At 44.9% G+C, this 27,798-nt stretch overlaps 1 protein-coding gene across 2 annotated transcripts in view; it reads right to left on the bottom strand.

Moving 5' to 3' along the window:
- The window catches only part of ERI3 (ERI1 exoribonuclease family member 3), a 343,646-nt gene extending 319,882 nt beyond the window's left edge, over positions 1 to 23,764 (bottom strand). Inside the window, exons 1-2 of one of the 2 annotated variants that reach the window (XM_068239544.1) lie at positions 23,712 to 23,764; positions 14,297 to 14,415 (exon numbers count right to left, since the gene is read on the bottom strand). In XM_068239544.1, the coding sequence (XP_068095645.1) occupies positions 14,297 to 14,372 (76 nt within the window). In that variant the 5' untranslated portion in view covers positions 14,373 to 14,415; positions 23,712 to 23,764. The remainder of the gene's footprint in view (positions 1 to 14,296; positions 14,416 to 23,711) is intronic. The other variant, XM_068239545.1, reaches the window with a different exon arrangement.
- Between the last annotated feature and the right edge of the window lie 4,034 nt (positions 23,765 to 27,798).

Raw genomic sequence — 27,798 nt, 5'->3', positions numbered from 1 at the left:
GTCACCATACTTTGTACTAGGGATATAATTAAAATCTTGTGATAACCAGGAAAAATAGGCAGATAAAATGTGTGGGTTATATGCACAGTAGCCGTGTTTATATCAAAACCATAGGTGATGAAATTGGAGAAACTGTATTTTTCCATTTTTTCCTTGTTTTTCCCTTTAAAACGCATAGAAATTAAAGTAATTACTGAAAACAAATAACCCCAAAAAGCCCAATTGGTGGTGAAAAAAAACAAGATATAGATCCTTTCATTGTGATTAGTAGTGATTAAGCTATTGGCAAATAAAAGAGTTGAGCACTGAAAGGTAAAAATCGCTCTTGTCCATTAGGGTAAAAACGCCTTTGGGGTGAAGTGGTTAAATAAAATTATATATATATTTTTTAAGAAATTCATTTATAAATAATTTAGTCAATTTGGCCCATTGGAAATATCTTTCCTCCCTGATTAACATTCTGAAACTTATCACAGGTGGCGATATGTTTAGTCCTGTCAGGTGATCTCTGCGGAATGTTTTTTTACAGAGATTTCAAAAGCCAGACTGCTTGGGGAGTGGGGGGTTGGAATTCCGCATAGCCAATCAACATAGGCTAAGCATCCCCAAAACGGTAGGGCTACACACCTATATACAGCAATATACAGATATAGGAAGTGTTTCTGATGCTGAAAACCAGGATAATTAACATGAAAGTGGATATCCTGCCTAGTTTACTGCATTCTACCATTTCCAATGGCTCTTTCAGTCAGACCTCTGCTGAGATCTGATCTAGTGAGCCAAAGTGGTAAACGATTGATATCACGGCGATATTCATGATTTTTTTTTTACCACATCTGGAAGAGTATGCCCAACATTAGACCGCCTGCTGGAACGTGAGCCTGGAATTAGACGTAAATTTGCCCATCTCTGTATATAACAGTGCAGGCAGGTCTGACACGTCTTATGCCCGGGCTGAGTAATCCACCCATTATTCAGTCGCCTCATTAACCACAAAATATGTAGAAATCATCCCACATCAGGGTGAGATGTGATTAAATTGTGACGATGTCCCCATAATGGCTTTGGGGCCAAACATTTAAAATGTCACACTTCTAAATGAAGTAATCTGATCAACAATTAGGGAGAGATAGATGAGAATTAGTCTTGGGGGAGAAGCAGCAGAGCGACTTGTAACATATGTAATGGGGGAGTCACCTTATGGTGTGTCAGGATGCCGGGGTGACACCTCCAGGCAGGAAATCGATGTAAAGATCCATCATATCACAGAGATGTTCATATATCTGACCCCTGCTCTACATTGCAGTCACTTCTCTATGCAACTTTCTCAATGTATAAATCCAATATATAGGCTGATTTGTACTAAGTGGTCAACTACATCTCGAGAACTCCTAGATACGTGAATATGACTCAGCTCTGGATTACTTTAGTGTACCTGAGACGGGAGGGGGGAAAAGATTATACATATCTGGGGCTTCCCAGATAAATCAATACTTGCTGGGGCTTCCTCCAGCCCCTTAAAGGACAACTAAAGTGAGAAGAATATGGAGGCTGCCATGTTTATTTCCTGTTAAACAATACCAGTTGCCTGACAGCCCTACTGCTCTATTTGGCTGCAGTAGTGTCTGAAAGCCCCCGAAAGGATTATCGCTCCCTTACCATCGTCCTCAGACTCCTGGATCCTCTGTAATTGGCCCCGAAAAATGCTCCACTGGGGGCCAGTTGGTGTAGACGCAGTACGGCTGCACGCATTCCCGTCACGCTCCCATGGCCGGGAGCATATTGCACAATAGTACTGCGCAGAACGCTCCTGGTCACGGGAGCGCAATAGGGGCACACACGTGGCCGGCCGTGCATGCGCAGTATGCTCCGGACCAGAGGACTTCACAGTGCATATTGCAGAAGATCTAAGAGCTTTACTTACCTGGGGCCTTTTCTAGCCCCTAGTAGTGTATGTGATCCAACGCTGGCGGTCTGCTCTCCTCCAGGGTCCTACTGTCACTTTTGGAAGATCGATGATCCAGGCCCAGGTAAGTAGATTTTTGTTTTTTAATCATCTCGAGCTTTCCCTTTAACTGGCTTCCCCTAAAATGGGCCCTAGACTACCATACATACACTACACCACACATACAAAGACATAGGACTATGGTAGGGATTAGATTGTAAGCCACTCTGAGGGACAATTAGGAGAAAAGACAATAGCCCAGGTAAAACTCGAAAAATTTGAATACCATGCAAAAGTCCATTTATTTAAAGAAAATCTGTAATGAAAAAACCTCCCTGGGGGGTAATCACCTCGGGTGGGGGAAGCCTCCGGATCCTATTGAGGCTTCCCCCGGTCCCACGGCGGCGGCGAAAATCCTCGCGGAGTGGCGGTGATGTAAAGATTTACCTGTCGGGCTCCAGCGCAGGCGCAGTATCCGCTCTTCCCACGGAGATAGGCGAAAATAACCGATCTCCGTCGGGCCGCTCTACTGCACAGGCACAAGTCTCCTGACGTAGACCGGCTATTTTCGCCTATCACCGTCAGAAGAGCCGCTTCCTTGCCCATGCTGGAGCCTGGAAAGGTAAATATTGAACAGGCTGTCGGATTTGTCGCCTGTGCGTTCCGGGGCTGCAGCGAGACCGTCGTGGGACACAGGAGGACGGGGGAAGCCTCGATAGGGTCCAGAGGCTTCCCCCTACTGAGGTGAGTAACCCCCGGGGAACTTTTTTTTTTCAGTACAGATTTTCTTTAAGTAATTCACCTGAAAAGGTGAAACTAATGTATGAAATAGGAACCCTTTGCAGGTGTTTTGGATGAATTAACTGATTAGAGTCTGACACTTTGAGCCTAGAATATTGAACATTTTCACAATATTCTAATGGTCTGGTCTCATAAGCTGTAAGCCATAATCACCAAAATTATAACAAATAAAGGCTTGACATATCTCACTTTGCAGAAGGCAATTACACCAAGCTTTGCTTTTTTAGTAAGAGGGCTTTTTGGTCCCTTTTATCCCCCTACACATTCCTAGTAGTTTGGGTCACCCTGAGCTGCTTGGTTACTCTGTTGTACTCGTCCAAGCCCTATTTCATACAGCCTTATCAATCCCTGCCATGTACTAATGAGGACCAAAAGTCCGAAACAGGCTGTCTACATGTGGGTTTGATATGGCTGTGTAAAACTTAAAGCTATAGGCTTGCTATATACCAGCGGTTCTGGATGCTTGCTTGGCTTAACAAGGGCGAAAAGGGATAATTTGCATATTTAGTAGTAGTGTATTGTGGGTAACCACAAATGTTCATTTATAACTGAATTATTGCAAATTTCCTTCTGTTTTAAGAAGGCAATTACACCAAGCTTAGCTTTTTTAGTAACAGGGCTTTTTGGTCCCTTTTATCCCCCTACACATTCCTAGTAGTTTGGGTCACCCTGAGCTGCTTGGTTACTCTCATGTAATGAGTCTATTGCATATATTAGTTCCACCTTTTACGCTGAATTACTAATATTCTAATTTTTCGAGTTTCGCCTGTATATACTCTGTACAGTGCTGCGGAAGATGTTGGAGCTATATGCATACCAAATAGTAATATTTACAGAACTCTTTACATAATGCAGTGCTATCACTTTCCCAGCACTGGTCTCTGATAAACGATGGTGAGTTTTTTCCTTGCAGATCTGTCACCTAACGGGGCACAAGGGTGCTATAATTCTCTTTTTACAATACTGATCATGGATCTGGTGTGATAAAGGGAAATTGTTTCACTACAAATAATCTGATTATTAAACATTTTAAAGGGAAAACAGGCAAAGGGAAATGTTCTCCATTATTAGGCATCAGGGCCCATGGGTCTATAGAAGGCAAACCTTGTCACTTATCCCTTCCTGTCAGGAATGTGCTGTAAAGCCCAGTCTTTGTGTGACACTTTGAACGCTTCTTAGGACAGTGACACAATGGGGCTTATTGACAGTCTATAGTGACAGAATAGGGGACATTCAGGTCACTGAATCTCTAAGCTATTGAATTTAAGAGCAAGGTGTAGAGTATGGATTAATAATGGCGGCATTCAGTGTATACAGGCAGAGTGGACATTAGTAATGTGTATCCACAAAATGCAAACACAATTGTTAAAGCGATCTGAGATATATTTTTTAAAAATTGTCAGACGAATCTCCTCCTAATGGAGGCTCGTATGCTGTGGGGGATAAAGCAGACATTTACTTAGTGGGCTGTTCCGTAGCTCATGTACCTGCCCATGTACACAGGTCCCATATGGCTGACCTGCCCATGTACACAGGACCCACACATGGTGACCTGCCCATGTACACAGGACCCACACATGGTGACCTGCCTATGTACACAGGACCCACACATGGGTGACCTGCCCATGTACACAGGACCCACACATGGGTGACTTGCCCATGTACACAGGCCCCACACATGGCTGACCTGCCCATGTACACAGCCCACACATGGGTGACCTGCCCATGTACACAGCCACCACATGGCTGACCTGCCCATGTACACAGCCACCACATGGCTGACCTGCCCATGTACACAGGCCCCACATGGCTGACCTGCCCATGTACACAGGCCCTACACAACTCTTGTCTGCCTGTAGTTTTCTTTTTAATTAAAAATAATATGGTTTTCTTATTTTTCTTCCTTTCTTTTTTAAAGGGACCCTGAGCAATAGATAAAAATGAAATCGGTAATTACCTGGGGCATCCTCCAGCCCGTGAGGTACCCCCGGTGTCCTCCTGGCTCCTCTGCCGGTCCCGCTGGCGACTTCATTACCGGCGACACCCGGGCCGAGTGTCGGCACAACACTTCCTGAACAGTGACGCTCTGTCATCACGCCAGCTGCTACTTATCACGGCGGCCCGCGCATGCGCAGGACTGTCACGCCGGCCAGCGTGATGACACAGAGCATCACCATTCAGGAAGTGTCGGGCCGACACTTAGCCCGGGTGCCGCCGGGCTAAGTTGCCATCGCAAACACCCACAAGCTGTTGGCAGCCGATGGAAACACAGAGAGCTCTTACAACAGGCAGCAAATGAGACCGCATCTTCTGCTGTGCTTCATCAAGAGGAAGATCACAGAATTTCCCAAAGATTACAACCTGGGCCCAGAAGAACATCGCTTGGAGAGGCCTTTCACCTGGAAGACATGAAGCTGAAGCGGATTTCCAAACTCTCCCTGCCTCCCACCACTCCAGCCACCACCACTAGTTCTGTTTCCAGCCATCTCTGCAATGACACAACAACCTGTAACGTAAGTATTTTAGCTGAAAATATTCCTTACCTGTTATTCTCTGCTTAGTGCTTGCCCAGGAATTAGATGACATGTTAGCAAATGAAAGCCACTAGCTGCTGATTAATTAGCTGGCAGATGGGTTTCTTTTGCTAATACCTTCATTATAAATAGATTTTTGTTTTATTCAATTTTTTAGAACATCAAATCTGTAAATGATTAAACAGGTCTTGTAATGTCATCATCATCCTGGGTTAGTGATAATTTTCATGTAAGGAAGTTTTTCAATCCGATCCTAGCCATACCCGCTGCCTCCAAGCTACAGACCTCCAGATGAGCTTATAAAGCATCTGAACCAATTCAACAACACAATGCCCTCTCTGCCTCCACACTGAAACATCTAGCCGAGCTTATAGAGCATCTGGTCCCTCAAACAACACAATGCCCTTTGCTTCCACGCTGAAGCATCTAGCCGAGCTTACATAACATGTGGCCCCTCTGCAACCATCTTAACAAACCGTCTCAAAAAAGGTGAGTATAGTCCTCCCAAATCAAGAGTGGTAAGTACAGTCCTACCAACTCAGGAGGACAGGGACTTTGTTTTCTATCAGGGCTGTGGAGTCGGAGTAATTTTGGGTGCCTGGAGTCGGAGTCGGGAAAAAATGCACCGACTCCGACTGAATTTAAACTGTAATTAAAATAGAAAATATGATTAAATGTTCTATTTCTCAGATAATAGCCATCATAAATCATTTACACATACAGTAATAGCTGTGCTTAGTCCACAAAAAAATGAAATAAACCAATCAAAATTAGTTACTTGTGCTGCTTCAATAAAGCAGTCCCCGTATTTTCAAAGTCAGATATACACATCTGATTGTGACTGTATATATGATGTGTACACAGGAATCTCTTATATATACTAAATAACATCTATGCTGTAAGAATAAAGCCTGATGTGTAGCCTTGTCACTAATAGAGATGGTCAATGGGATGGAAATAATTCTGTGTTGATTCTGATTGATGCAAATGTACCTCTTTTAACAACATATCAAATTATTTGATTTCGTGAGCAAATTTGGTTTGGTGACTACGAATTAAATAGTACCTGAGAAGGATGAAAATAAAAGTTTTATACATACCTGGGGCTTCTTCCAGCCCCCTTCAGGCTAATCAGTCCCTCGCTGTCCTCCATCACCTGGATCTTCTGCTATGAGTCCTGGTAATTCAGGGAGTCAGTGCAGTCCGGTCGCATGCCGCTTCCACAGCCAGGAGCGTTCTGCACCCGTGCAATAGTGCTGCGCAGGTGTAGTATGCTCCCGGCTGAGTGTGTTGCATGCTCACTACGCCAGACTGGCTCAAGTACCTGGACTCATAGCAGAAGATCCAGGTGGCGGAGGACTGCGAGGGACTGATTAGCCTGAAGGGGGCTGGAGGAAGCCCCAGGTATGTATAAAACTTTAATGTCATCTGTCTCTGGTTTACTTTGTTACACAGTAGTACTATACTCTACATATGCACTCTCCACAGAGCTGCAGGGAATCCACTGAGAATGTTGTGCACATTGAACACAGAGGTGTTGTCTTTCACCCATAAACCTGGTTCAGATTGTACATGAAGAATGTGTAATAGAGGAAGAATACCTGCACAATCACTATTACACGTACCCACAGTTACATTGCCTAGGGCCTGATAGATGTTCTTTGTTCCGGCCTGTACCTTCTACAAGTACTCTTAGCAAGGACTAGTTTTAGTCTATGACTAAAGGGAATAAATATGGCAGTCTCCATATCCTTCTCACTTCAGTTGTCCTTTAAAATTCCTAAGCGTTGGCAGATAAGAGACGAATTTCATGTTACATACTTTCAATCAACAAGATTGTAATATGCAAATTGGAGGAGTCGGAGTCTAGGAGTCGGAGTCGGTGGAATCCTAAACTGAGGAGTCGGAGGATTTTTGTACCGACTCCACAGCCCTGTTTTCTATTGTCACTTTTTTTGTCTGTTTCTACTACTTCTTTTCCCTCCTTCAACCCCCCCTCCCCCCTCAAAAAAAAGTTATAAAATGCTGAAAAAAAAATCCCCCCCTTTCCTTGTTCCTACTGACACATATGCTGACTGAAAAACATGAAACAGGATACAAAATAGTTGGGCATAAATTACTACATTTTTTGCATATTGGATAGAAGATGGATATTTCCCTAAAGGTGGCCACACACCATACAATTTTTTAAATATCTGTTCAATTTAAGAATTGCAAACAAATTATCTGACTGATTGTAACATTTCAAAAATATGACCAATGTACCACACACCTATGTTCAATTTTTCCCCAATTATGATAAAAATGATTGGAAACTCTAAGAAAATTTCTAGGGTGTGTATATTGATAAACTGACAATCTAACACACACCATACAATCTTTAGAAAGATTGAAGAAAAATATCTGGCATTCCGGATCGATAAAAATAGAAGAAAACGGGAAATCCGATCGGATTTTTCAGTCGAATGAAAAAAAGAGCTTTCGATTCTTTCGGGAGATACGATCGTTTTGATCGAATTGCTGTAAAATCGGATCATTTTATTGTATCGTGTGTAGCCACCTTAATACTGATGCAAAATGTTTACTCTTAAGCCACATCACAAATTAATCTTACAGCTCTCAATGCAGTGCAAAGCTCTGCGGCTGCAGATTACTGGTGGGTGACCGCTGCACCCCCTGGCAAATCAGTGAAATAATTGATACTTAAATCAAAAATCATTTGAGAATGCTCTAATTTTTAACAAATGTTTGCTTTATTCAATATTTTTATACTATCAAATGTCTAAATTATGAAAAAATGTCTAATGATGTGCGCCCACCTTAACTAAGACAGACATGCGGACTTAAACTGACTTTAGACCTAGACTGACAAAATTAATGTGACTCAGACAGATGCTCAGACTGTAGTGATAGGGTAGAGGACACATGCTGGGAGATGTAGGGTTAGATAGACGCTAAAGGTGGCCATACACTGGTCGATTTGCCATCAGATTCGACCAACAGACAGATCCCTATCTGATCGAATCTGATCAGAGAGGGATCGTATGGCTACCTTTACTGCAAATAGATTGTGAACCGATTTCAGCCTGAAACCGTTCACAATCTGTTGTGGTGGTGGTGCTGGTGCTGCTGCGGCGATCGACGGTTATTTTCCACACGGCGCGATCGACGGGATCGGACGAAATGGATCGAAATTCGGCGTGTAGCGCGAACGATTGGCAGCAGATTCGATCCCAGTGATCGAATCTGCTGTCGAAACGGCTGTAAATCGGGCCAGTGTATGGCCAGCTTAAGTGGCTGTAGTGATGGGATAGAGGACATAGGTTAGATGTAGGGATAGTTGTGGCATAAAGTGTTCCTGAACTCTGGATGTCTTATTATGCAAATTATATATAATGGTATTTGTATGTTCTCCTCTGAAGTATGATTGCTTGTGTCTGTGAATACCCATTCTACAGATATTCCCACTTCCTGTTGTCTACAGGGAGGAAGTGGGAATACCTGAGAAATGAGGTATGAAACAGACAAGGTTAACTAGGCTATTTTCCTATAAAACATAATGAACTACAAACCTTTATTTCTGTGAAGTCCCATTCCTTCGGGAATGGGACTTCCCCGATAGCTGGTCCTGCTCCAAAGGAGAATCTGCCAATGCCTTTTATTTCTAAAATAACAGACTTCAATAACAGAGCTCATGTTCACTTTACAACACACAGACATATGTGTGAGGTGAAAGATGACTAGCACCTATTAGATTAGGGTAGCATAGTGTAGTGTAGGTCCTGCCCATTAAGAGTCTACCTTGGCGTTGGTGGCAAGCTTAAGAACTTTTGGACAAAAATCTGTATTTTACACACACACACACACACACACACACACACACACACGGTTATATCCCACTTGTGCTGGTCCTGATGGGAGACATGTAGTGCACACGAGTGGATTTATGCCAGTAATTACCTCCAAGAGCCCTGGACCCTTGTTTAGTCTATAAAGGGCTGACAACACAGGGGGAATCACGGGGACACCTCTTTTTACACTGTATCATTATTTTTTGGCCAATTGATTAAACTAGAGGGCTCTTGTTTTTGAATCCGCTTTAAAAAAAAACAAAAAAAAAACGCTTTACTGAGACTAAGAGCCCGTTTCTGTTTGAGCCGCACACATCTGCAAGACGCGCGACGGCACTTCCGGGCCTGCAGGGACGCAGATGAATCCCATCAGCCATGCCATGCACGGCTATGGGATTCGCAGACTCCCACAACCATTTTGGATGGAGATGCCGGACGAATCGCTTGTGATCCCTATGGCAGAGTTTACCCGCGCAATTTGCTTGCAGGGAAACTCTGCGGAATCTGCGCGCGATCTATTAGCCATTCGATCTTCTGCTCGATTCTCTTATCTTCCACTCGTTTTTCTTATCTTTTTTCCATTCAATTCTATAAGAAATCAAGCGGAAAAGAATCGAGCGGAACATCAGACATGTCGGAAATTTATCATCGAAGGCATCTATCGGAACGATTCTCCACAAAAAACGTAACGTGTATTCCCAGCATTTAGGCTGAAGTTCCTCTTTAAGCTGTAGTTTTAGTGTTGGCCACAAAAGGAATCTCTCAGTATGGTTAGGAGATCTCTACACATCGGGAAAGACTAACTGCAGCTCCCTCCAACCTACTCCCCAACTATCACATGTGGGTGATGGAAGCGATGGGAAGAGTTCAGACATTTGTTTGTCAAATAGCATAGCAAAAAAAAAAAAATATATATATATATATATATATAGACTGGAATTATAGAAGCCAGCTAGGTACTTTAAATATAATATCAATGTTCTTCCCCAAAAATTTTTCCAGCCGGGTGGCATGAAAAAGTAGCCGGGTGGGGCAAGATGAGAGAATGCAGGGCCAGTGCTTCTGTGAGCAACTCTGCTTACAGTATAGGAGGAGATGAGCCGATGACAGCCGGGTGGTCACCAAAACTAGTCGGGTGGAGCACCCGGCTAAAAGAGCCTGGGGAGAACACTGAATATATTAAAATAAAGTACACCCATGCATTTCACAGAATATCATACATCGCCAAGTCATGCTAGTTTACTTTCACATATATTATTAAATATGGGAGCCCATAGTAGGTCTTTAATGTTTATATGTAAAGGTAATGCACCAAGTCGTCCCAAATACATAATTCGGTACTTACGTATTATACCGTCTGAAGAGTTTGGCAGTTCATTGTTTACGTTCTGTTTGCTCCACTACCAAGATTTAACCCTTTTTGAAAAGCTGAAAGTCCTGGCTTTCCATTACACCAGATCCCGTGTCAGTGTAATGCTCCGTTGCCAAGTTTAAGGGTTTTGAACAAGGGGTGTCCCCTGCATCTTGAGAGGTGAAGAGGGTGTATAGTTGGGCTGCTCCTTCGTCTTCTGTAATGAGACCCCTGCGACAGAAGATGACCTCCCGGGGGTGCTGCTGATCATCAATGTCGGGTTTGTCCGGTACTTCTGCAATCACGCTTTGTGCAGCCAAGATGCAGGGGACACCCCTCCTTCAAAAGCCTTTAACTTGGCATCGGAGCATTACACTGACGCGGGACCTGGTGTAATGGAAAGGCAGGACTTTCAGCTTTTCAAATAGCATTAAATCGTGGTAGTTGAGCAAACAAAACTCAAACACGAAACTGCCAAACTCTACAGACGGTATAATACGTAAGTACCCATAATATTTATTATTATATACTGCTCCAGTCAGATTGTAAGGGACAATCACATGACCTCCGAAAGCCAGGAACAATACAAAGCAAAGTTAAAGGGGAATTCAGATTGCTGGACAAGTGTACATGTTTAATTAAAGTATGAAACCGAGAGATGCCGTTGCAACTACAGCTACGGAGCATCAAGGTAGGAGGAGGAAAACAAAAGACAAGTTTACAATATCTGCCCGTATGTTGCACCCTGCTTGCTCTAAGCAAGTAGATAAGTTGCACTGTAGCAAGGAGGAGAAAGGTTGGCACTGCTAGCCAACACGTTTAATACAAGGAAAGTCACATATTGTGCATGGTACAGCATAACCGTTCACATACCCTGTCAGATGCACAAGCAGTGAGTAGCGGTGGGTGTAGGGGACTTAAACCACAGCGGCTTGATCCAAGGTCCAGGGGACCCTTATACAGTGTTCTCCAGGCATCCAGTGAGTGTGACTTAAACCACAGTCCCCTGCACTTGCTGCTACTCATCGTGTGCGCACCGGGTACGGTATGTGAACTCCTATGATGTAACATGCATGATATGTGAAGTTTTAATTAAACTGTATTAAAAAAAAGTGATTGCTAGCCGTGCCAACCTTTCTTCCTCTTGCTGCAATTTAAATTAAAGTATGCCTGGCCCAAGGCAAAGCTATCTAAGGCAAGCCTGGGGATATGTTCCTACTGAATCCTCATTCCTCTGTGCACTGTCAGTTCCTCTCCTCACCCCCTCTAATCCCACAATTGCTCTGTGAAAAATGTGACTTTTGCCCAAAAGCAAATCCTCAAAAAGAAAGAGGCAGGATTGTGACGATGTTTGCAGGCAGGGACAGACAACGGTAAAAGGTATAAGTATCCAAAACGAACCTCTGTGCTTACCTGCTTTGCCACAGGGCATGCATGTTTTAAAAGGAGTATGAAGCAAATCTAGGAGGAAAAAATAAATGCTTACCTAATGAGAGGGAAGGCTTTGGGGTCCTATAGAGCCTTCCTGTTCCCCTCCTTGTCCCCACATTCCACCGCTGGCTCCCTCTTTAGCAGTCTCCAACCAATGGATCAGAGACTGCTCTCTTCCACTGCAGGAGGATTCAGAAGCCAGAGTGCTCCTGTAGATGGGCGTATTGCGTATGCGCGAGCGCGAGCGCGCTCTCTCACGAACCCGCGCATGCACAGTACAGAACCACCCGTCTTCGGGAGCACTCGGGCTCCTGAAGACTTCCGAAGCCTACAGCGGCAGGAGATTTGAACAGAGGAGTCTGTGGTGGAACGAGGACACCAGAAAGGATAGGAAGGCTCTATAGGGCCCAGAGCCTTCCCTCTTCTTAGGAGTCAGAGTTGGAGTCGGAGCAATTTTGGGTACCTGGAGTTGGAGGTTTCCTGAACTAAGGAGTCTGAGTCGGGAGTCGGATGATTTTTGTACAAAATCCACAGACCTGGTAAGTATTATGCTAAGGAGTCGGAGTCTGAGCCATTTTGGGTACCTGGAGTCAGAGTTGGAGTCAAGGTCGATGGTTTCATAAACTGAGGAGATGGAGTCAGATGATTTTTGTACCAACTCCACAGCCCTTCCTCTCCTTAGGTGAGTACCAGATTTTTTTTTTATTTTTTTTTTTTAGGTTTGCTTCAGAATTACTTTAACCACTATTTTGCCAGTCTTGGTGTGTTTGATAGCAATCCCGTTCATGGCCGCTGCATAGACCTGAATTTAAAGGGAATACATGGAAAGAGATATATGGTGGCTGACATTTATTTTTAAACAATGCAGAGTGCCTGGCTGTCCTGCTGATCCTCTGCCTCATAGTTTTAGCCATAGTCCCTGAACAAGCAAGCAGATCAGAAGTTTCTGACACCAATCTGACTAGATCAGCTGCATGCTTGTTTCAGGTTTGTAATTAAGAGACTTCTGATGAAAGAAGGAGCAGCAGGACTGCCAGGCAACTAGTATTGTTTAAAAGGAAACAAATATGGCAGCCTCCATGTATTTCTCACCTCGGGGTTTCTTTTAAGCCCAACTTCGCCTAAAAAGCAAGGAAGAGCATTAAACTCTTACCAAATTCAAAATCAAAGCTGAACAAATCCCAGAAGCCACATATTATTAGAATGCATTTATAAGGACCTAACATTTTATATAGCACTTTATAGAGTGCACTGAATTATTCATGTTACAGAAGCTATGTAGACACATTCCTCAGCTAAAACAATTATGCTTGATAGTTTGGGTTGAGAATGTACATAGTGTGTATGAATGTCTCTCTTGACGCTGCTCTTCAGCAATACAACAGGACAGGTCACCTCGCCCTGTGGCTTTTGTTCCTGCAGGAACTTCAAAAGGAACTTCCTGTGGCACGTTGCAGTTTACGCAACGGCTTTCCTCGACACAAGGCAGATCAAGCTCTTTAGCTTCTGTGCAGTACTCATACTGCAGCTGCCACCCAAAATGATCTAAAATGGTCATTTTGGGCAATATGTTAACACTATGGACGCAGCAAAACCACCCTTTAAAGTAATCCCGAGCCGAAGCTCCTGACCTGAAGAGAGGGAAGCCTCAGGATTCTATTGAGGCTTCCCTCGATGGTCTGAAGCCCCCGTAGCTGAGCGCTTCCCTTGGGGCTGCGCAGCTAGTCTTCCTGGATCGTGGCCGCATAGTAGCCACACGAGCCCATCTGTGCATGCGTAATAGCATGGAGCCCCCGGCTCTGGCTTACTGCGCATGGGTGGGCACGCATGGCCAAGATCCAGGAAGGAGCTGCGTGGTCCCAATGTGATCAGCGACAATGCTTTGCCAATGCTCAGCGACGGGGCACATCAGAGCAGGGAGAGAAGCCTCAATAGGATCCTGAGGCTTCCCTCTCTTTAAGTATCTCAATTTGTACCCAAGCTTTGCCTCGGATATACTTTAAGGGTCCTTTCGCATTGTGCTGGTTGCGCTTTAATGCCATTGCAACGTTGCCGAAAAGTCGCATCGCATATTATCCGCACAGTGCAACTATACAGTTAATCATATAGTACAATGATAGTGTGCTTTACTGTCACTGTAAAAGCATGCATTCACCGGTAAATGCACAATATGCTATGCGTTGCTCTGTTGGAACCCGCCGCACTCAATGTGGAAGCCCCATAAGAATACAATTGTGTCCGCGTTGCGAGGTTGTTGTCCGTTGCGAACAAGTGGACACAGTGTGAAAGGGCCCTAAAACAGCTCTCAATCTAATGTCCACATCACAGTCATACATCCCTACCATAGATTAGGACCAATCTGGAGGTAAACCAAATAACCTACCAATATTATTTTGGGTGGTCGAGGGATACGCCTGTTGGAAACCTGCACAATCATTGGGAGAAGATGCAAACTCCATGCAGAAGGTGTCCTGGCCGGTAATCTCCTGTGGTACTCTAGTGCTGCAAGACAATAATACTAGCTGCTTAGCTGCCAAGGCTCATTAAAATAAACTAATTTGTGATTGTTTTGTAATGGGTATTCACAGGGAAGGCTAAATAGGAGCACCACTGTGCGCATTACGGCTGCAAAAAACTGCCTCATGTCCCGTCTCAGTGACGCTGCAGCCACACGTCAGATATTCCTCCATGAGATGGACACCAGTAGTGTGTAGGCCCACCTCTTCATGCAGAGCGGGTGCTGAAACCACAGCCAAGCGGCTGATATCCAAATACATCAGAAGTGCAAAGATAGGCCAGCACACCAGCCTACCACAAGCCGTACTTAACTCCCAATAGAAAGAGGGTCTTGCTACAAAGGGAGGCAAATGGGTGGGAATTGGAATGATCCCCTGTGAGGTGCGATCAGGCAGTCCCAGTATAGGCAGCTCTGTGTTCCACTTAATAGATAAAAGCCAAAAAGAAGAGAGCGCTCTATAGGGCCGATTCATGAAGCTGCGCTGCTATAGCAGCGTGAGCTCCATAACCAGCACCACACTAAATTCAAGGCAGCACGCTACTTGCTCTTGCAGCATAGCGTGCCTCCCTTAGTTACACGCATTGCTTACGTAGCAACGCGTGTTCCTTTAAATGCTGGCCACTGCTTTAAAGTATCGCGACTGCAATACTTCACTAGAGCGCCCGCTACTATGTTAATTAACAGTTACTATGTATAGTAATTATGTTAATTAACATAGTAGCGGCCACTCTAGTGAAATATCGCAGTCGCAATACTTCATAGCAGTGGCCGGCATTTAACGGAACTAAGGAAGACATGCTAGCGAATGTAGCATCCACCCTTGAATTTAGAGTGCGGTGCTGGTCATGGAGCTCAAGCTGCTTTAGCAGCGCAGCTTCATGAATCAGCCCCTATGAGAGGTAAATCCAACTGTATACTGTCCTATCCAGGACAGATCTCACCTGGTTCCAATGTGGCTGTTGTCAGAAACTAGCCAGAGATCCAGAAAGCCTCCCTTTGTAGCAAGGTGCAAGACAAAAAGAAAAGAGTGCACTATGAGATGTAAATCAAACCGTATATTGTCTAATCCAGGACAGATCTTACCTGGTTCAAATGTGGCTGTTGTCAGAACCCAGCCAGAGAAGGCGTGTGTCCCTTTGAGGCCAGCCAGGGACCAGGCGCTCTCGTGGAGGTGGCCAGAAGTAGAATCCCTCAGGGATGAGAGAGGGTGTGGGCTCCTTCACACGATAATGATAGTCCAGGTTCAAATTGGGGATGCTAACTCGACCTATGCAGTGTGGTAGCGGGAAGGAGCCTCCACGTGTTCTAAGCCATCTCTCATCCCTGGAGGATTCCACTTCTGGCCACCTCCACGAGAGCCTGGTCTCTGGCTGGCATCAAAGGCACACACGCCTTCTCTGGCTGGTTTTCAACAGCCACATTGGAGCCAGGTGAGATCTGTCCATGATGGGACAGTATACAGTTGGATTTACCTCTCAGTGCGCTCTCTTCTTTTTGTCTTTTATCTTGCTACAAAGGGAGGTTTTCTGGATCTTCACCCTCGATGTTGTAGCCCCATGAGGGTGTAACAGTCAAAGCGCTTTGACATGCTTCACAAAATCTGTATATTACTGCACGTTCTTTTTCAGGTAACCTGATAGAACCAGTTGCTTGAAAATGTCCACTAATATGTTCAATATAACTTTACTTCACTGTGATTATAGAAGGATTGATGTATAAGCTTGAAGATGCATTGTTATAGAAATGGATCTATTATTTAGGGTATTCATTGTATATTAACCGGTGTAATGTATTAATTGATTAAGTAGCCATATATGACCCACGTTTATGGTTTATGTTTTGTAGATTTGCAATGGGGTTCTCCTTTAAACGTTATGTGGTGGCAGTAGGACGCACAGACAACAGATTGGTTATGTTGCATGTTACGATAACGTGCAACCAATCCGGGTGATGGTTGGCACCAGATAGCTGCATTATGCATTTGTTGATGTATCCCCGCTGGAACATAATCACTAAACATGCGCAGGAACATGGAGACTGGGGATGCCGTTGGATGCAACAATCGCACTGGCCCATTAGACAGTAGCTTTGAGCATGCGTGGGAAAAAGTGTTCTGGGCTGCGGCAGTTGGCCAAGGCTTGGAACAGTCCATCTATTATTCAGTAAGACTGTTCTACTTTAGCTGATAGTCACCCGGAAGAGGCAGATTCATCTTTTGGCACTGTCCAGGTTATACGAACTTGAAGATCTGCACGTAAAAGGGAAGCCCCCCCCCCCCCCCCCCCCCCATCGGCCAAGTAAGCAGTATAAACAGTATTGTGGACCTCAGCAATGGTTAAGGGGAGTTCCGTTGGTGGTACTTGGTGTAGAGTGATAGAAGGATACATGGATATATATGTGCGCACAATGTAAATGTAATGCCATGAAACGCCTTGATTAAGGGGTACATTGAATTTCCACAAAACAATTTTTGGATTTTGTTAGTGATGATGGAATTAAGTACAGCTTGCGATAGTCTGGTGTGCTGGCCAATTCTTGCACTTCCATGAGATGGACACCTCACAAGTTCCCAGCAGGAGCTGGATTTCCCGCCTGTAGCTGCCCATGCGAAATGGGCCTTAATACACTTGCGTACTTCTGTTCACTTTTCAGCAACACGTTACAGTTACATACTGATACATGTTGCTGAAAAGTGGACTAGTGAAGTGCTCTGGTGTGTTCAGGCCCTAAGGCTGTCATACACATGGTTAATGGTTCTCAGTCAGGGGTCACCTTTGCCAAGGATTTAGCATGTGTACAAAAGCCCAAAATTGGGGGACCTCTGTCACCCAGCAGGGATTGACATGCAATACCTTGGGCAACAGAGTAGAGCCGACGCTGTATAGACACGTGGTCTGACTCCTGACTAGCAACATCTGTTGCTATCCAGATTAGACATTGCGCGGCCGTTGTACACACTGGTCTGACTCACGATTCTCACCCATAGTGGTTGTTATCGTCTGCCCCGTGAGTTCAGACCAGCCCGTGTGCATAGCTTTAGGACCTCAGTGGAAGCAGACATTTGGCTTAGGGCGGTTTTCCACTATTTGCGTTTTGCAATCCAACTCAGATTGCTTGCAGATGACAGCGCTAGACAATGCGAGTGCGACTCTATTTTACCTAGTCGGAGATGTTGGTGCTGCTGCATTTTTCATGCATTTGCAATCGAGTTTTCAGCAATTGCAGTGACACCTGATGGATCTCATGTGGCAGGTGCAGAATTGCGATTACAATTGAAATTACTAGTGGAAAACAGCCCTTATAGTTTCTGCTATACACAATACTTTTAGCTTTGTTATATAATAAATCCTGCTAGTAAAATTCCTTCCTCTGGAAATTTACAGGTGGCTTCTCTAGAGATGCTCAATGAGATGCAAACAATTGCATCTCCTCAAAAATGAAAATTGTGTGAAAAGTGAATCTGTAGTGCAAATAAAAATAAACAGATACTTACCTAAGGAGAGGGAAGGCTCTGGGCCCTATAAAGCTTTCCCACTCTCCTCACGGTCCCCTCGTTTCCCCACAAGCTTCACCCTTGAAATCTCCTGCCTCGGGAGTCTTCCAAAGCACTCGGGCTTCCCGAAGATGGGCGGCTCTGTACTCCGCGAGGGCGCATGCACAGTACAGAGTGGCCCGTCTCGGAAGCCAGAGTGCTTCCGAAGACTACTGAAGCCCACCCATGGCGGAAGAGAGCAGTCTTCGACTGATCAGTCATAGACTGCTAACAGGGGAGCCTGCGGAGGAACGCAGGGACCATGAGGAGATCGGGAAGGCTCTATAGGATCATTGTGACAATGTAGGACACACCTTTCCACAGTCCATAAGTATTAAAGGGAATCTGAAGTGAAAATAAACTTATGATATAATGATTTGTATGTTTAGTACAGCTAAGAAATAAAACATTAGCAGCAGAGATATGAGTCTAATATTGTTTCAAGTACAGGAAGAGTTAAGATCCTCCAATTATGTATGCAAAAGTGCTTCATTGAGCTCCACGACTTTCAAAGTGGCAGAGAGCTCTGTCTTCTGAAGCTTATCATCTCAACTGTCTGTCACTGTATTTTGTTTTTTCTGCAGAGGAAAGTTCAAAAGATCATTAGCCTGCTCTGTGAAACCATTTAAAATGCTGAGTGTAGCGTGTAAACTGCAAATATTAGAGAATGATGCAAATATATATATATCATACATATCTGAAAATAAAAATATGAGACTATTTTCTTTGCTACTAATGTTCTATTAATTATCCATACTACACAACCAATTCATTATATCAAAACAATTTCGCTTAAGTGTCACTTTAATGGGTTACAGTCACCAATTCCCAGTAAAGCAGAATAATGTGCATAATACATTGCATGCAATGTACTGCATACCCATTATGGGGCAACACACCTTATTCTCCTTACCGCAGTTTAGTGGATATGTTATGGTCAGACCCCCAAGTCTGGCCACTTTGGGTTCTGGCCGCTCAAAATGCGAATTGGCCATGCTACTGCAGCCAATGTGAGAAATGAATGGAGTCCAGCAGCTCCAGCTCCTCTCCTTGCCCCCCCCCCCCCCTCGACGGCTCTGGCTCCTCCCCCTGCCCCCTCCTATAACCGCCGGCAGCCGGTCCAGTAGCCCTAACCACCCTCACCTGAGAGATTCATCACTGCAGGGAGGCATTTGGAGTAGGCAGCTGTAACACTGCAGATATTGCTTCGGCCAGCACCCGCCCTGCAGTGCCCATGTATAGAAAAGAGATAGGTGGCTTGAATCCCTGCTTCTCGCGGTACTTCCTTGCAGTTATTAATGATAACTTGTTGCAGGGGTAAGCAGGGCAAGGAAACTACAGGGTGGGTAGGGATACTGGACCAACTGCCAGTAGTGAGAGAAGGGGGCAGGTGGGGGAAGAGCCAGAGGACTCTATTCACTTCTCACATTGGCCGACTGGTAAAAGGAGGGGGCAGGGGGAGGAGTCTGAGCCACCAAACTCTATTCATTTCTTTCATTGCCCGTGTTCACATTTTAGCTGCCCAGAACCCAAAGTGGCCAGACTTCGGGTTCTGGCCATGACAGATATACCCCAAAATGTGGCACAGCACAGTCACCTGGACTGCACCAAATGTACGGTAGATGAGATATATTTAAATAATATAATGACTAGCAAAACTATTTCTTATCATTAGCGCTCCAATTAAAATAATTAAAATTCCTATTTATTGCTGCACCATTATTACTATAAATTATTTTAGTAACAAACCAGTATAAAGCATCACAATACATGTAAATTCTATCAGTAAAATAAATCAGACTGAATTACCTTTGCATGGGAGTTAAGGCACGTACACACGCCGTACTTTTGCAAACGACAGGTCCGTCAGACCCTCCCGCGGGGCAGTCGTTCTGCCGACAGTTGCACGTGAGTACAAGCTGTCGGCAGACTGATAAGACTGTTTTTGACTGATCCGCCAAGCGGATTCATGTGCCGGCGGACCTGTCGTTTGCAAAAGTACGGCGTGTGTGCGCGCCTTTAATAGAAAGAGAATGAAAAGAGGATCTGTTTAAAACAGTCTTATAAACAGACAAAAGCAACAGAATTTAAAATTCTCTGAATTTGGAAGATGACCTCCTACTTGAGATGGTCAATGAAATGCTAACAATTTTGAACTGCACAAATGTTATTTAAATTTTATGCAAATGTATATAGGATGTTGACCAATCAAGACCATAGCCCAGACCCTAAGGCAAGGCATGTCATGTCATGTCATTGGTGGCTGGATAGTGTACTGGTTAAGGACTCTGCCTGACACAGGAGACCAGGGTTCAAACTTCGGCTCTTCCTGTTCAGTAAGCCAGCACCTATTCAGTACCTCCCTAACGCTACCACTGCCTATAGAGCGCATCCTTGTGGCTGCAGCTCTGGCGCTTTGAGTCTGCCAGGAGAAAAGCGTGTTATAAATGGTCTGTGTGTCTATCTCCAAAGCTGCATATAGTCTGCATAATATTAACATAAAATTTTACATGCACTCTAATGCTGGATCCACACCATACAATTTTTCTGTCAATTTACCTGCTAGAAAAATTATTTCCAGCATGTCCGATCTGAGAATTGATCGATTTTTTTAGCGATTTTCAGACCAATTTCCATTTTTTACTACGGAAATTGATCAGAAAATGGATCAAAAAAATAAATCGATTCTCAGATCGGACATGCTGGAAATAATCGATCTGGCAGGTAAATCGGCTGAAAAATTGTATGGTGTGGATCCAGCATAAAGTAGAGTTCCCCAACCCTCAAGGCCCACCAACAGTACATGGTTTGCAAGAAACCACAAACATTCCCAGGTGAGGTAATTAGTGTCTCAGCAGCGCTGATTAACTACCTCTGTGGATTTCCACAAAACATGCACTGTTGGTGGGCCCTTAACCACTTCACAACGGAGGGGTTTTACCCCTGAAGCACCAGCGCAATTTGTACATTGCAGCGCTGCTTCCATTCATTTTTTACTGTGAGATGATTGGTTATTGGGGACTGGGGTCCCCATAACCAATCATTGCACTGCAGAGCGGGGGTGTGTGCGCGCGCGGGTCGCGGGGGCGTGCGATCGCGCGCTACACGTTTGTTTACATTCATTTGTTATCAATGGAGACTGCTTCTGTTTGAAGCAGTCTCCATTGTGTCCGCAATCGGCGCGTCTAATTGGATTTAGGAACGCTTGTTCCTAACATCCAATTAGTCACCTGCTGTGCTGGCTGGCTGAAGTGTGCGCGCGAGGTCCCCGCCCACTCCCAGCCAGTAAACAAATAAGTGCGCCTTTCTCCGTCCCTGGGGGTGAAGCAGTGCGCAGAGGGACGGAGAAATTTAGCACTGGGGGGTAAAGTGGTTAAAGATGATCCGAGATGAACTTTTACTCCTTGCATAATTGTGTTCCTTACATATAGTTTATAGGGCATTCCTAAAGCCAAATACTTGTTTTGTTTTAATACTCTAATTCCCTATAAACTAAACAAGCCACACCCACAGCTTCTCCAGAGTGCCTTGGCGCTTGCAAGGGATTGTGGGATTTCAGTCTGGGCAGGTGAAAAAGGTGTTACTAGCTATAGATTACAGAGGCAGAGTTTTCACAATCTGAGAGCTGCAGTGCAGATACAGATCAGTTGCCTGTGTAATGGAGGAGATAAGAGTGGAGTTTTCACAGAATATGCAGATTAGCATGCCTAGATACAGATAAGCTTGCCTGTGTGTGTAATTGTGTAATAGTGACAAGCAGAAAACATGTCTGCTCCCATTGTATCACAGGGAAAAATATTAATATACTGTTGAAGATGTTTGAAGATAGATTTGCTGTGTAAACTATCTAAACTTTAGATAAGATATATAGACAAGTCACTTGTTATATTTAGTTTTTCATCTCGGATCCGCTTTAAGACAGGGTTGGGGATCACTGCAAGTATTGTCATCTCACCTGACCATCTCAATCACCCTCTTCTAGCAGGGAACTACAAATACCAGCATGTCTTGCCTAATGTGTGACAACAGTGCACGCTGCAACGTGTAGTCCTTCAGCAGCCACGGGCAGCAAGCTCCAATCAGGAAATCCTGCTGTACACAACTAGTTCCAGGACTGCAGGGAGCAGCTGTGCAGCCATATGTCTAAAGGCTAGTAATCACAGGTGGGAGGTGCAGCGATATACAGAGTGGTGGGACAGGTGGAAATATTCAGTGGGAATGCATCTCCAAAAAAACAAAAGAGCTGTCTGAACCAGGATAAGAGGTGGGAAAAGCAGCATTACACGCTGGAGTAAGCAGAGCAGCTGCCAGGAACATGCAATCTGGGACTTAGGCAACATGTGGCTCCACAAGTTACCACTACACAAACTGACCCCAGTATACTATGACTTGTGGTTCTATAGTGCCTCACTAGTGAAAACAAACAAATCTGTCAACTGTGCAGCAACTAAAAATTATAAAGTGAACCTGTCATATCTTCATTAAACTGTTAGTTGCTTATCACTCATCCCTGACCTTTCTAGCAGGTAAATAAAATAGACGTTATGGATCAGTAGAAGCCAGGGAAAAACTGTATAATAGGGCAACTCCAGGTGACAGCAATAGAAGGGTCCACAGGATCTAAACCATAGTAAATAAGCAAACTGGGGGTCAGATGAGGACATACTGTATGAGAAGAGCAAGCCTTGGTAACAGCTGAGGCTCAGGCTAACACAATGGCAGAGAAGACTAGTACCACAGAAAGAGAGCAGACTCAGGTGACAAAGCAGGAGGGTGAGGGAAGTAACAGAAGCCAGAACTACATGAAGAGCAGGCCAAGTGTGCACAGGAAAAGCCCTGTGGCACCATGTAGGTGCAGAGGATGGTACTATACAAGAATACTGACTGTTGTGGTAAAAACCTATGGGGGTGGGGTCAGTAAATAAAACATTATCTCCCAAAACAAATCACATGCAAACTTCCAGCTCAGCCTGTAAATCCTATTTTTATGCTTGTGATCAAAACCAATGGAAAATGAAGATGTATTTGCTTATACCTAGTCCTTCCACTGATAATTCCCAGTACCCTCACATGACATGTAGTACCCAAAGGCCCCATATGGGTCAGACAACTGAGGAAGAAATCATTACAATAACACCTCTCTAGAGCCTTAGAACAGACAGTAGTTTTGTGTAAATCATGCAACTCTGTTGAGGTGTTCCTCGTGTCTAAGGACCCCTGACTGGGTGCTGCTTCCTCTTGTTGCCCCCTCCCCTCCAGGCCCAGCAAAGATTGCACATTGTGGAGACCAGGCCAGACATGATGAGCTCCTAAGCACACCCTGGACCTTTCGCCTCTCGGTACCTGTAGCCTCTCTAGAGCCCCTGGAGACTGCAGGCCATGGCTAGACAGACATATCATATGATGCTGGGCCCCTGGCAGAGTACCCCTTTTCTGTAGGACCCCTGATTCTTCTTCTGGTTAGTGGTAGGTCTAAGTCATGCCTGAGCAGTCAAACCACGTTATTACGTGTACTAGCAGTATCCCCCCTTCCCTTTTACCTATCTGGACCCCTCTGTATCCCCTGTAGGGCCCCCTAGTAGCTGTAGGCCAGGGATGAGCAGCCACATGTGACGTGAGATTAGGGGCTTGGCAATGCTCTGCTATCTCCCTGGGGGTCCTCTCTAGCTTCGCCACAAGAGCACCCCCCGGGGCCCCCCATGCCGGTGTCAGGGGCCCCTCCTCACACATAGAACAGGCAGCACTCACCTCGCACTCTCCCCCTGCCTATGGAGACGGCCGTGACTGACATACACCCCCAGCCAATCAGCAGCGCCAAGGCCGGGCAGCTCCACCAATCGGCATTGAGAGGGGCAGGGACACAGAGCAAGGTATCCTGGTCATAATCACGTGGGAGCGTGGCAGCGGCGCTCAGCCTGTCGGAGAATGTAGTCTGTCGCCACGTGACTGTACAAGAGGAAGCCCAGGTTTTGCCTGGTATTTGCCTACACTTCTGCCATAAGGCTCTGATATGAAGGGTCTGTGCAGCTTGCCAGAGGCTTGTGTTGTCCAGGAACTGTCCCTGTCTCTGGAATGAACATAAGTCAGCATCACTCAGGAATGCTAGCCTGCTAGCTTGCATTAGTAGTCTTTCCTGAACCCTGTCGTTTTATGAAAAAGCAAACAAGTCTGGGTTTAGATTGCAGTGTAACACGTCTACCAAGGTCTGAGAACGGAACATAGCAGTAATATAAATGGTTCTTGGAAGCTGAAACACTGAGGGCCTTTTCACACTGGGCCGGTGCGGTGCATCAAATTGATGCACTGCTACAGCACTCCAATGAAAACAAATAGGGGAAATCACATTACCTGTGGTGTGCCGGAAGTCCTCAATATGACTACGTTACAGTGTGTACTTGCGTTGCTCTCAATCAGATCGGATGTCATGTAAATGTATGGTGATGCGTGTAAGTGTAAACACCCGCCGCAGGTTTTATGCGCCACGCACGTGTGGAATCGTATTTTCTGCAATACAATTCCACGCACGTGATCGCTTGGTCTGCAGGTGTCCTTCAAAAAGTGGCCTCAACAGTGATTTAACTAAAATTGATGGAGCCTCCCCCAATGTTCACACCTCTACTAATGGTGTCTGTTGCCTCCCCTTGGTGCCCTTCACGACCTTGGGCCCCAGATGCTGCTCCCCTCTAGTCACACCCGCCTCAACATTTATTGTATAGGAAGATCATAAATTCTGTTTTGTCCAGATTTGGTTTCAGGAACCTAGTGGACATCCAGGAGGAGACGGCTGATAGGCAGGAGGAGACCTTGTCCATGGTAGTAGTGGATAGGTCAGGGGTGTGGAGGTATATCTGGGTGTCATCTGCATAGAGATGATAGTTAAAATCCATGGAGGAGATAACATTGCCAATGGAGGATGTGTACAGGGAGAACAGTAGGGGGCCAAGGACCGAGCCTTGGGGGACTCCCACCGAGAGGTGATTGGGGGTGGATGAGGACTCATTGAAGGAGGTCATGAAGGAGCGGTTGGAGAGGTAGGATGAGAGCCAGGCCAGTGCAAGGTTGTGAATGCTCATGGACTGGAGGAGTAAGGGATGGTCCACTGTGTGAAAAGCTGTTGAAAGGTCAAGGAGGAGGAGAATGGAGTATTTGCCTTCAGCTTTAGCTAAGGCAAGGTCATTGACCACTTTTGTGAAAGCTGTTTTGTTTCAGTGGGCAGGCCGAAATCCAGATTGCAGTGGGTCTAGCAGGGAGTTGACATTGAGGTACTGGGTCAGGCATTTGTGAACAAGACGCTCAAGGAGTTTTGAGGCAAAGGGGAGGAGGGAGATAGGGCGGTAGTTGGAGGGGTTGAGGGAGGGTTTCCTCCCTCCCTCCTCCATGAACAGCTGTTGTGGGAGTAAAGTACAGCTGTCATTTTTTTTATCAAACACATGCACAATTTTAAAGGACACCCAAGACTACATGTGACATAATGAGATAGACATGTGTATGTACAGTGCCACGCACACAAATAACTACGCTATGTTGCTTTTTTACTTTCTCTGCCTGAAAGAGTTAAAAATCAGGTATGCAAGTGACAGTTTCTGTTTGGACCGGGTCGGCTATAGTGTAACCCTCGCTGATAAGGAATTACAGTCATAAAACACTTTCCTGGCAGACAATGGCTTCTGAGAGCAGAAAAGAGGGGCAATAGTTCATAGATTTTAGTTCTGACATATTTCAATGAACCATTGAGAAGAGGCCATGAAACAGTAAAAACTTAAAAATCGGATTTAAATATAAAATAAAACTGTAGGATAGCTAAAAAAAGTTATTTTAGGAGAAGGTAGGTAGATACATTTGTTTATCTTATATATTTTTTTTTCACCTTGGGTGTGCTTTAAATGGATTTCACTTTAGTTGAGGAAAGTATGGACTTTAAAGGATACCCCAAGTGACATGTGACATGACGAGATAGACATGTGTTTGTACAGTGCCTAGCACACAAATAACTATGCTGTGTTCCTTTTTTTCTTTCTCTGCCTGAAAGAGTTAAATATTAGGTATGTAAGTGTACTCAGTCCTGACTCAGACAGGAAGTGACTACAATGTGACCCTCATTGATAAGAAATTCCTCTTTTTTACCTCTTTCTTGCTCTCAGAAGCCATTTTCTGCTAGGAAAGTGTTTTATAGTTGGAATTTCTTATCAGTGAGGGTCACACTGTAGTCACTTCCTGTCTGAGTCAGCCACTTGCATACCTGATATTTAACTTTTTCAGGCAGAGAAAGAAAAAAAGGCATAGTTATTTGTGTGCTAGGCACTGTACATACACATGTCTATCTCATCATGTCACATGTCACTTCGGGTACCCTTTAAGATTCATAGCGAGCATTGATGGCAAACCTTATCTTAGCGTAATTCCTTCATTTATAAAGGCATATAGGACACATCCATTCCACAGTGTTTCTAAGGGCCTAAGCCCACTAACGCAGTTGTGTCCACTTTTCAGCATCTGTAACAATGATGTGTAACTGAAAAGCGGACACAACTGCGTCAGTGGGATCAGGCCCTAACAGGACCCGGCAATAGGAGTATTACATTTGCATACCAGTAAGCTGGGCGCAGGGTGAGTCAAATGACAGGTCACCCTGCTGCCTATCAAATCCCTGTTAAATACTATTCCCCCTACAAGACTTAGCAACTCGGAGGGAGAAGTAATTTGGGGTCTGGCGATCATCTGATCCCTGAACTTCCCTTGCGCAGGGCGCATACTATACTACTGCGTGCCCAAACCACCTGCTTCATCAGATTTTACTGCCAGTCTTTAGATTAGTCCAGCTGCTGAAAAAGGGGGAGGGGGGATCAATATTCGATTGCATTTTTATAACATGTATTTCTTATCTCGGCATAGGGTAAAGAGTCAACCTTATTATATCTAGGCTGCAACAGAACACTCACTACCTGAATACAGTGAGCTGCTGTGGACCATTTTAGCGTCTCAAATACCAATAGGAGTCCGGTAGGCATCATAGCATCACAGGCCTGTAATTTGAAGTGTGGGAATCACCTGGAACAATTGACCACGTGTGGTATACGTTTGGAATAAAATTCAGTCACTTATCAACTCAATCCTGGCTTTATTTTGTCCAGATGTACTGTAATTATCCTTCATGATTATTTCTAATCTGATCTCATTCAGATCTTCATTGTATTAATAAAGCCTGAAGATGGGTCACTCTGATCCGAAACAAGTGGATTTTGTCACCCTAAAAATACAAGCCTTTTAATCTGTTTAAAGTGTACCAGATCTGACTTTAATGCAAAAATCCATACTTACCCACGACTTCCTCCAGCAGCATAAACATGTGTGAGTCCCTGGCCATTCCTCCCTCAGTCTGCCGTTCAGCCGTGATCAGCCCCGGTAATAGGCTCAGTCGTGTCAGCCCAGGTCTACTGTGCATGCGTGGGAGGTCTGTGCATGCACAGAAGACCAGTGGCGTAGCTAAGGAGCTGTGGGCACTGATGCAAATTTTACAATGGGGCCCCCCAAGCACTCTATACATAACAATTGATACGGCACACCAAAACCTGCCAATGGCAACCACAGTGTCAGAGGTGCAAGAAGTTGATGGGGAACAGTCTGTTAATGATTACCACAATTTAAAGCATCTATAGAAGTGACTATTATGAGAGCAGGACCAATAGAGAGCTAATACTGTAGTTCAGGGAGGGCTCTTTGGGGCCCCTCTGGCCCAAGGGCCCCGATGCGGAAGCAACCTCTGCACCCCCTATTGCTACGCCCCTGCAGAAGACCCAGACTGGTCCCGACTGAGCCTATTATCGGGGCTGATCAT

Source organism: Hyperolius riggenbachi, chromosome 6, assembly GCF_040937935.1.
Source record: "Hyperolius riggenbachi isolate aHypRig1 chromosome 6, aHypRig1.pri, whole genome shotgun sequence".
In the NCBI taxonomy this organism is placed as follows: Eukaryota; Metazoa; Chordata; class Amphibia; order Anura; family Hyperoliidae; genus Hyperolius; species Hyperolius riggenbachi.
The sequence above is the reverse complement of the archived record's forward strand: the minus strand, read 5'-3'. Positions and strand labels throughout refer to the sequence as shown.